An 11,421-nucleotide genomic window follows, 5' to 3' on the forward strand; every position below is an offset into this window, starting at 1 on the left:
AGCTCACGGGGGCGAATCGCCCACCGCCCCCGTGTATTTTGAGCGATGGAGACAACATCAAAGGGTGTTAGAACAAATGTTGGAGTCAGCTGAGACAAGGCTACTCTCTCTTTCTTTCGTGGTGACATCCCATTCAATATTTGATAAGAATTATGTATAGCGTTGTTGCAGTATTTAGAAGCCATTTACATTGTAATTACTATTACCCCGGTCTTTCAATTGCTAATCAGCTCATGATAATGCACACGTTCCGCTCCCTGGGTAAAATTAAAGTTACATACCAATCGAATTACATTAACCTTCGCATCCTACTAAATACCAATTTAAGAGATGGTAGGACAGGGGCAAATGAAGATTAATTACTTACCAAAAGACAGTAGTGCCGCATCGCGTATTTTTATCGAACCGCAAACCATATGATCCACTATCGGTTGCATTGAGTCGTGGATACTTTTGTTGTACCAACTAATCACTAATGTCAATTTTCTCCTAAAATTAAGTGCCTCCTCTCTTGGGGCACTGCTCAACATAAATCATGGATACAGGTCTTATAAGGAGAAGAAACTATCCTGGATCATATATTTTTTGTTTAACTAATATTAATAATAACTAATATTTTAGTTGTATTGTGCTTTGGAACAAATGGGAAAGTTGTCCGCCACTACTTCCGGTAGAAATTCCTTGAATACTTGAGTACCTATTCACGGTAGCTAATACTGATTAGGCTACCCATGGAAAACAAGAAATTGTATTGTAGTGGTATGCCGATTTGGGCAACAGATTGACCTAAAGGGGGCGCTAGAGCCAAAGAGGAGCCGGGCTGGGTTGATTAATTGTACGGTTATTAGTTTGACTTGGTATACATTTAAAAGTTAAATAGCATTAATTATGTTTCCAATACTATGCCGGGATCGGGTAAACAACCCCTGGCTTTGAATTCCTGCATTAGATTAAAGTGTTAATTTCGATAAGCACGTTGGAAATTAATTTCTGCATTAAGATGTACAGGTGTTCATTTCCAATAAACACGTGAGACAATAGACTCTTTTTCCGGGAACCTGACATTCTCGCGAAGAGATAGACTCCTCCCATTTTTGTCGGTGACTAGTTCAAATTACTCATATCTATTAAGCTTTGTCATTGGTTATAATTAATTAAATGTATAACTTCTCTCTTGATTGGTCGGATGACCTAAGGGTAATTGTATATACCTCATCTTGTAATTGGTTGTCTTCGTAAGGGTCCTCCTGGTTGGCTGGTAATACAATGTGATATCTAAGCCTCATCGGGTGCCGCAGTATTTAAATGCCATTTGTAACTACTTCGTTTGTAACTACTGGAGCTTCGGCTGACTTTTATAATTAATAAAGTGGACTTTAACTGTATATCCGAGCTTCTTTCGTTTTCATTTTGTTTCTGAACTTGTAGTCACCAACCCATTAACGGGCCAACCACAGTATTATGGTCGTTATCATTATTATTGTTTTTTTTAATAATTATCACAGAGATAAATGATTAATGATAAAACGGCTTGTCATAAGCTCGCACCACCTCGCCACAACTCGAGGCTCCAACTCGGCTAAGTGGGAGCCCTGCTTAAGAAACGTCCGTAAATTTGAAAACAGTTACTTGATAAAAGACTTCACACAATAGTCACGTTATCAAGAAAATTGCGATATCCATTTTGTGCTGAGAAACTGTACATTATTCTTGCTGAATGCCTCATTCATACGGCTTCGTGGGGAATCTTGTTGATTGAGCGATATCTCAGTCGGTAGAGCAGTGGTCTCGGAATCCGGTGACCCGGGTTCGACCCAAGTCGATGCGCTAGTGCCCTTTGGTTAGGCATTAATCCTTTATTATCATTAATTCATTACCAGCTGGTCCCTCAAAGAGGACCTAAAGCCGTTGGCCGTCTGGTTGGTTACTTACAAGCATTTATGCTTTCTTAGCAGTCTGGTAAAAAATAACCACCGCCACCAACTTCATATTTATGCGCAAGAATACAATACACCTCTCAGAATAGTTCAAATTATTTCTTGGGGTGAGGTTTCCTTTAAGAAATATCAATAAAGATGAGGTAGGGTTTTACAGAGGTACTTTAAAAGATTAACAATTTGCATTAGTCGGCTCACTCATCGCGGGTCATTAAATTTTGTCTGCATGTCCCGCCTGCGTCTTATTTTGTTGTAGTAAGTATGTCCAAGGATCAAACGTCATAGAGGTCAATTTCCATGACTTTTGAATCGGGATAGTTGTTAGGATGTAGGCATGCATAGCCTCACAAATCACGGAGGGTGAAGCCTTTAAAGCCCCACTGTCCTACTTGTAGCTACTTGCTCCCTCTATATAGGAAGCTTCCCCAATTGGTGCCTGTTGGTCCCTCATGATCCTCTTTTTCTTATGTTAGTTGAGAGCTGAGTTAAAGAGATAGCCACCTGTCAGTGACCTCGCCGTGTGGTCTTATCCCTTCTGACCCAGTAGTATTGACGGTCTTTAATACATTTCGTTTATTTAACTCCACCCTCCTAATAACTTGTGAAATGCAACCCCCAATCACCATCAAGTATGTTAGCAGGAGATATTAACTTATTTGGTTGTTCATCTTAACTTCTTAGGGACTCGTGCAATCCAATTAAACTCAAATACTCTCGGCATATCTCTCCTCCTTAAGATACATTTCACCGAAGATTTGTTTTTCTTGGTCATTTTGCTTCCGATTACACAATAATTGGTGCTACATGACAGCTCTTTTGAAGAACAATACGTACAATTTGCAATGTACTTAATCGTACTCACTCGAGCCCTCTCTTCTTCGATAGTTAAGTACTGAGAGTTCAGCACATTATTAATTTACATTTAGGCTTCAGCGAACAACGAACTGCCCCTGGCACTATCACTTTTGTTTAAGAAAATAAATCAAGTCCACGACTATCCTACCCGACATGCGTTTTCCTATCACCTTCTCAGAACGATAACACGCTTTGCCGAAAATACCTTAATATATTGCAGGTCCGAACTTCTGGAATTATTTCGATTATGCCATTAAAAGGTTTAAGTGTTCATGTATTCAGAAGAAGCTTGAAATGCTATTAATTGAATACATATTGTCATTCCTGATTCCTGACTATTTTTTACCTCCTCACTTATAATCATCTCGTGTGTTTTTAGCAAACTTTCTCTTTAACAAGTACGTTTTTAGTCAAATTCAATGCTCACGTTTATCACATTTTATGTGTACCTACCTTCGAGATTTATTGTTACTATCCCCAATGAAATAATCACACCATGATACACAAAATCGCATGATTCAAAGGAAAATAAGAACCCTTGTACGGCGTTTTTTAATATATAAAAAGACATAAACACTTTTTGATTTGATTCGCTAAAATATTTTATTCAACAAGTTGCAAAATAACAGTGAAAAACTACATTTGTTGATTTCAATCACACGCATATGACACTACCCTCAAGAAAAAGCCGAAGAATGCATTTTTTAAAAGAGAAGAGTAACCAGGAAGGCACTAAAGCGGGTCACATCAAAGTTGCCGATGATTGTTTTTTCTATATATTTTATTGTAAACACCCCCATCCATTGATATAAAATGGAAAATAAAAAACAGATTTTGTGAGATGTTATTTAATTTTGGATATTTTTTTCGAATTTATACACTGTTGCCCCATATTAAAGTCCATTTTTTTCTGTTTCCTATGTTTTTTTTTTCTTCATTAAATGATTGTGACAATATGGAAGTTCATGTTTTCTCATTCTCGTCATAAAAAGAGGTATTCAAAAAAAGTCATTCCAACTTCTTGGACAACAATTCATTTCACGAAGTCAAATTTTTACACTTTATGGTATCATGACAAATCATAACTCACAACTAGCTATGAGCACTAATTTCCAAGTCACACTTTTAAGAATTCGTTCGATTAATATGCTTGGTAATTTTTAAAAACCTGATTAATGCCTGTTTGTCGGTATCTGTAATTTTTCCGCACGTTGCTCAGTATTAGCTGTGTATCCCTTTCTGATGGACATATAATCATTGTTTTTGAAACCTCGATCCTGGGTTATTTACGATAACATACTATTTCTTAGTATTGAAAGTTTTCTTAATGAAATGAATTAATAAAAGAAAGAGTAATCCTAAGCGCACATTAAATGAACTGCATTTTAAGATGAAACTGAAATCTGGTAATGCGATTACAATGTGAAAGAAAAAAAATGCTTTCGATACTCACTTTGGAAAGATTACATGTAACTTGTACTGCGGAAATATTTGGGTAAACTGCAAGGTTTCGGAATTATCAAAGTGATAAGAAATAGACTAAATCTTGCTGCTGTCACGTGCACACCACAGAAATGCGTATGTGGGACAACACAAACCTGAAGCTTGAAAGCGTGGTCCAAGGTTTGTCAGCCTTTTCTATACCATATGAGTGCATTTGAGGAACACTAATTTCGGGGAACTTTTATATTCTTTAAAAGTAACATAGATACAAAGAGAAAACTCGCAAATAATTGTTGCGATCATTTATACCTTTAATGCGAGTTAAATAAAGTTGGCAACCCAATCCAACGTATTTACCTTCGTATGCGAGTGTATACGACATAGAAATTGAAGAAATTAAGCGTACCAATTTACAAGAAACTATTAAATTACTTACGAAAGATATATAATAAAAAAGCATGACAGACAGACCATACATAATCATAGATATCATAAAATGTGCTGATCTTGAAATAGCAGGTCTTTACAATTTAACCTGTAAAGGAACGTTTATATTTCAGCAAGAACATACCTCTAAGAATAAACGTTGAAACTAAACAAATAATGCTTGAGAGAATCTTGTTTACATTGTTTTGTGTTTTATTTGTAAATTCGCTAAATTCTCTGTGCTACATAAAAAATGATGTATCAAACTCGTATATCAAGAACATTCAAAATCACATCCCAATTTCTTTCCAACGTAAAATGTTGACTTAATTGAAGATTCAAGATTCAAGATTCAAGATAATTTATTGTCATGTAAAAAATACATAACATTTGTTATCGGACATTTAAAGTTGCTATACATATACATAAATATATAAATACAGACCAAATAATTACATTTCAACATAAAATTTAAAAATCATCACAATTTTAAGAAGGTTACATTATAAGAATAAGATAATACTGAGGAAAAGGCAATGCAGTTAAAAAGCTTGTTTTGTTTTGTTTTTGAGCTCGTCCATCCAGGCACTTCCACGCCAGAACATTCACCATTCGGGCTAGTGATACTAAAGTATCCAACTATTCATTTTCGACAGAATAATAAGTAAATTACATCTACTTTTAATACCGTTTTCAATTTTAAAACAATCTCGTCTCTAAAAATATACTCTGAATATAATGTGTATAATTTAATTATGCATTTGAATTTGTATTCCTTGCGCTTTTCTCACCAAAAAAATAAATGAAAAAATATTGATCTCATTACCAAAATGAACGTATTATACTTATCCAAGTACTTTCTTTGTTTAAAGGAGTCTTTCCTGGTAGTCATCTTGTATTAATAAAAGCAGAACAGCGAGACAAATAAGTAAGTGAAACTTTAAGCCACATCCGATTGAAAATGGGAAGTTTTTAAAAAATATTTTTAGTGACATCATTGAAGCACAAATTGGCAACACCGTTACGTATCTTACGAGATTTTCTCCATTTAACAATTTGCTCTGTACAGAAAATGTTGCATATGTTTCTTTTTATAAGTTAGATTTTGGAATAGAATTGTTTCATACCGTTGTATCAAAAAGATAGTTGTAATGATTATATTTAGGGTGCATGAAATTTATGATTTTTTGTAATTTTTTTTTTGTACAGAGCAAATGGAATCTTGACCTCGCAAGACACGTCACCGAGTTCCCACAATGTGTTTGATCGATAACAACTTCAACAATCCCTAGCTTTCTTGGTTTTATTCGTAGTCTACTCAAACTTTCACTAATCTGTTGCTTCCATTTGTCTGTTTCTATTACATTTAACGTAATATCCGGGTGGACTTCCCCCTTAATGGATCAGATAAAATATGAATTCAAATTGCGGACGTGTACTAAGGGCAGGGGTGGTAACAGGACTATCTAACAAACCTTAAACTTAAAAATTAGAATTACAATTAGAATTTGATCTTGAATATGATTTTTTGTTGTTGAATTTTTACTTAAGCATTTTAAAGAAAGCTTGGTTCGACCCCCCCCCCACACTAGATCAAGGTACTACCATCGGAGAAATGTGAATTCTCCCTTTACTGTTTCATAGCGATATAAGACACGAGTAGAGACGCAAGCAGGGCGCCAAGACTAAGCGTTGTTGCGTGGGCCCTGTTGCAGAGATTATCCGAACAGACGCACACACGCCCGCTCCCGGAGACGAACTGAATGGTAGAGGGAAACACGGCGTTGCTCACGTCTCGTTGGGCGTTGATGGCGAGTTCGCTGGCGCTCTCGCACTCGTCCGCAGGTGCTCCACAAGTCCGTATGACTTGTGCGACGCTCACTCTACCCACTGCAATACAGAACGAGACATGTTAAAAGATGGTGGTTTTGTTGCTTTCGTTCACATACCATGCAAAACTCATAAAGCATAATACATTCTACAAAACATTCCTCATGTAACATGGACTTGAATATACTGAATCATAGTAATCAATGACACGACACAATGTCCGGTTAATCATCAAATATGGAAAAGGAGAGTAAACCTGTTCAAAAGCTAGGGCTTTGTGCGCACAGGTTCACAGAATAAAAAAAAAAACTGACATAATTCACGGCCAAAACAGGATTCAAATACATTAGATTGAGACACAAAGACAACTGGAAGAAGAATACCATGGGGGGGGGGGGGGGGGTGTAGAGGCCCCCGGATGTGTCTGCTTCACGTGTGTCTGGCGTTGGTCTAGCGCGCTCTGCTCGGGTCTAGCGTCGTTTTGGCTCGACGAACGAGTAACGGAGGATGACGCACGCCTAACGCACAACAAAAGTACCGGTCACACATAGGGGACGCATGGGCGACGCACGGCCCGCGCATTGAAAATTTGCATTTTTAAAAGTGCGTTGTTGTGCGTAAGGTGTGCGTATTCCTTCGCTACTCGTTCGTCGAGTGCGCTAAACCAATGCTGGACCAACGCTATGCATTCGACGTCATTCGCTGTGTGCGTCCGGATTATTGTACATTCTCAAAAGTGTGCGCGGAGCTCGACGCATGAATGTAAACTCCAAAAGGACGCCAGACCAGCGCAGCTCGAGCGCGCTAGACCAACGCCAGACATACGTGGATCAGGGCCCTGTATACGCGCAGCGCGCTAGCAACACGCTACATATTCTACAGCTCCCTAAAACCAAATAGATTTGTCCCGATTTATGTTGCTTGGGAATGTGACATATTACAGCTTACATCTAAAAGTATTCAACAAAGGCCTTAATTCTATCAGTGCACCTTTCATTCTTTAGTTACGAAAAAAAACCCTTAAACATCACAGTTTACAAGGGGTATGAATATGAAGTTGTAACTTTTGTAGCGACGCTTTAATACATATCAATATCATAAGTTATGGCTATTCACCAGTTTACGGTTGTGTGCGCCATTTTAAACAAAGCCAATGACCTAGAGGTCATGTATTTATGCGTAAATTGAGATTGCGCCCATGCAAATTATGATGATATCACTGCCTACGCGCTGCATTGTGCGCGCACATCATCATTTGCATGGGCGCAATCTTAATTTACGCATAAATACCACTGACCTCAGGTCATTGGCTTTGTTTCAGGGCCAATGACCCGAGGTCAACTGTCTGCGCATGCACACTGATACAACCATAAACTGGTGTATTGTACTCACGTCCTTGCACTTCGAATTCAAAGTCGTAGTCTGTTTTTAGGCAACCTCCCTCTGCGCTGCAATTTACGCTAGTTTGTTGGTAATTCTCATCACAGGGCGGTATCCCTGTTGATGTCAGCATGCTGGTGAATGTGCTTATGTCTAAGTCCGCCGTGTAGGAAGAACACTGGTAACATTGTTGAGCTTGGACTGTGGAAGGTGAGGAAGGTAGATTTATAAGTTCTTCATTTTATTTGTTAAGCCTCGGTCACAAATGGCATTACAAACTGCTACGAACGCCGTACGAACGATTTTCAGACAATCGAAATTCGGGAAGACAATGCAAAAACAGGGAGATTCGTACGAAATAATCGTTCGTACGAACCTTTGTGATCGCTCCATTAGTTTATTCATCTATCCATTTATTCAATCAGTCATCATTTTATTTATTCATCAATTTGCTTATGCTTTTTCTGGTTTATTTATTTATTCATCAATTCGTTAATGCAATTCTTGTTTGTTTATTTATTTGTGTTCGTGTCTTTATTTAAACATCTATTCAATCCCCTCATCTATATATTCAAAACTAATACTAATAATACTAATAATAAAAATAAAAATGATATTACTTAAATAAATATTTTCATAACATGCATTCCCACCTTTCAAAGTTGTAAAAGTACTCTCCTATAGGTTTTCCCGTTCAATTTTGCGATTTGGTCATTCGGTTTAATATTTAAATTTTACAGCATTCAAGTTGACTATCGCAATGGCAAATTGTAATTCTGATTCGTTTTTGTTTGTTAAATCAAACTCGTTATTTAATCAATAAGCTCTTGAAATGTGTTATGTTTAACTTTGAAAAACGAACATAGATTTAACAAATGGTCATTCATTTAATTTATCCCCTTTGAATTGTATTCAGTGCAAGAAATTCTTCAAATGAGTCACATCAATTTGAAAATAGCAACTTAAAGGGTATGCATTCGACATAATTTTCCCTCGTTAAAAATCATTATCCTTGCGACAATTTCATTCACTGGGCATTCCAAATTGGCATTCAAAATCAGATGCAGATTGCCTCGGATTTTCCTCAGTCATTCGAATTCATAACAGGGCAAGCACTTTTTGAAATAAGTGCATTATATTAAAGATATATCTTCGAAAACAACTATTATGAGTAAACCGTTTCCGGACATGTACCCCCTAGACATCCACCCCGGACAACCACCGCCAGTCAACTACCCCCTAGGACAACTACCCCCTAGGACAACTACCCCATAGGACATCTACCCCCTAGGGCAACCACACTCTAGGACGACTACCCCCGGGACAACTATCCCCGGCCAACTACCCCAGACATCCACCCCTAGGACAACTAACCCCTAGGACAACTTCACCCCAGAAAACTACTCCCTAGGAGAGTTGTCCGGGGGTAGTTGTCCTAGAGGGTGGTTGTAAACCTATGGACAATGTGTGAATTAAGTAGCCAGCGATGTAAGATGCTAGTCTCAGTTTCAGTACCTCATTCAAACACTTACAAGCATTCATAAACTAGAATTAAGATAAGTATCTTAACACCAAAGAAGCCCTACTTGAATCTTAGATCTTGTAGCTGGAATGTTAACCATTTTCCCCTGATACCGCATTGTTCCTGTATTATACCTATGGGCAACGTGTGAGCTCAATAGTCAACGGGTTAAGATGCTAGTCTCAGTTCCAGTACCACACTAACAAAACTTAAAAACATTTATAAACTAGATTTAAGAGAAGTATATTGACACCAACAAAAAATCCACTTCGAGCTTAGACCCTGTAGCTGGACTGTTAACCCTGTACCTACTAGTACCGGGTTGTTCCTGTATTGAACCTTCAGGCAATGTGTGAGCTAACTAGTCAACGGGGTAAGATGCTGGTCTCAGTTTCAGTACCACATTCAAGCTAATAGTGTAATATTGACGGTCTTTGTACATCTTGTATGATGGCCAAATGGCCATCATACGTCTTGTACCCTGGACTTAAAGCGTCGTTCAGATATGGGATGATAAATATAATTTTGTTTGTATAATGATGTAATTCATTTAGCATTTCTGTATCTTATAACACCGAACTAATATAAGTAAATACACGTACAACCTTTGTTGATCGCATTTCGCATTCAGTTTACACGGTAAAAAGAGCAGTTGTTTGTTTATTTATTGTTTGTTTTTACCGTGTCATATCAAAACGAGCCTTAAAGGAAATTGGTAACATTTTCCAGATGAGAGAAAATGGTGCTAAGGTAGTGACGTCAATGCTATATGTACAATTAAAGATAATCTGAAAGTTTGAGTAAACCATTATTTATGAAAACAATTGGGAATAACTGATCTGATCGATTCCGTTACAATTACAATTTAACTAGATTTTAGGTGAATGTAAATCATCACAAATCAATGAATTGGCTGTAAATACCATTCCAGACATTCAAGTGTTTAAAGATATTTCAAATCCTGTGTATGTCTTATTTTCAAGGAGAACGGTTGGGAGAATTCAAATTCAGAATATACTGTTATATAGAGAGTGTTGCCCAGTGAAGCATTCATAGAAAACCATAAATATTTTGTTGGTTTGAGGTTTTTTTCAGGTTAGAAGGTAACTACATTAAAAGGAGTATAATAAGTAAACATTTCATACAACCTTCAACAATGTTACTGAGTCACTTCAAGATTCATATGCATCGCATCCTGGTATGTACCACAATAGGACCACCCCATACAACTGTATGTAACATTCCGGCCCCTTCTAAATAATAATAACATACAAGTTATCACCTTATTGTATAGGTAGTCGTCTGGAAGTCGATATTAGGGACTTTTAGATTTGCACGACGAGAACGTGGACTGCAACGTCTTACATCCTTTAAAGGCAATGCCACTGCCAGTGCCTTAAAAGGACGTCACACGTGACTGCCAGTGCCTTAGAAATACGTCACACGTCCACGTCCACGCAAATCTAAAAGTCCCTGTTTCCTTCTGTTAAACGAGATTGTAGACATAAGCCCAGGGTTAGAACGAATCTTCGTATCGGGATTATTAATACTAATCTATCACTTACCCTTTCGAAAAGACAGCACCGCAACAAGAAGGAAAACTTGGGCCTTCATCATGGTCATTCAATAGATGTCGATCTGCAAATATGAGTCGTAGTTAGCAGGGAACCTTCCTCGATCCGAGTTCCAACTACAAGTGAACTGTTCTATGAGGACTGTGCATATTCATACCAGCTCTGGTCTCTCTCCCTCCACCATCCTCAAGCCACGCCCACCGATGTTAGCAGTAGCAAATCACCGACTGAATACCAGATGACGTCGTTGCGTTTAGTAGCCAATCACCAGTATTGTACTGTGTCACGCGACCAAGGCGTGTCATTTAGGTGTTTTAGTCGTGAGATGCAAAGTGGAAACCGATTTTATTGTTGGTGTTCAGTCACGTAATTCATATTTCGCGAAAATGTGCTCATTCTGTTCATGTAATTATGGGTGAGGGTCTATTCTATTCGATTGGATTGTACTAAAAAA

The 11,421-nt window shown here is 37.7% G+C and overlaps 1 protein-coding gene across 1 annotated transcript; it reads right to left on the bottom strand.

Annotated features, from left to right (window-relative positions):
- Positions 1 to 5,616: 5,616 nt before the first annotated feature.
- LOC100890505 lies at positions 5,617 to 11,136 on the bottom strand. The gene is made up of 3 exons (XM_003728700.3): positions 10,959 to 11,136; positions 7,884 to 8,072; positions 5,617 to 6,551 (listed from the first exon to the last, which is right to left on the bottom strand). Exons 1-3 carry the CDS (start codon positions 11,014 to 11,016, stop codon positions 6,292 to 6,294), a joined length of 507 nt encoding a protein of 168 aa, XP_003728748.2. The 5' UTR covers positions 11,017 to 11,136; the 3' UTR covers positions 5,617 to 6,291.
- Positions 11,137 to 11,421: the final 285 nt, after the last annotated feature.

Source organism: Strongylocentrotus purpuratus, unplaced genomic scaffold (assembly GCF_000002235.5).
Source record: "Strongylocentrotus purpuratus isolate Spur 01 unplaced genomic scaffold, Spur_5.0 spur5_scaffold_20, whole genome shotgun sequence".
NCBI lineage: Eukaryota > Metazoa > Echinodermata > Echinoidea > Camarodonta > Strongylocentrotidae > Strongylocentrotus > Strongylocentrotus purpuratus.

What these genes read in the sequence shown, in the direction of transcription:
- LOC100890505 (XM_003728700.3), bottom strand. Translation starts at nt 11,016, where the DNA reads ATGACCATGATGAAGGCCCAAGTTTTCCTTCTTGTTGCGGTGCTGTCT. An exon ending in GGTGCTGTCTTTTCGAAAGG is followed by an intron (nt 8,073 to 10,958) that starts GTAAGTGATAGA and finishes CACCTTCCACAG; the next exon opens with TCCAAGCTCAACAATGTTAC. An exon ending in TGAATTCGAAGTGCAAGGAC is followed by an intron (nt 6,552 to 7,883) that starts GTGAGTACAATA and finishes TCTGTATTGCAG; the next exon opens with TGGGTAGAGTGAGCGTCGCA.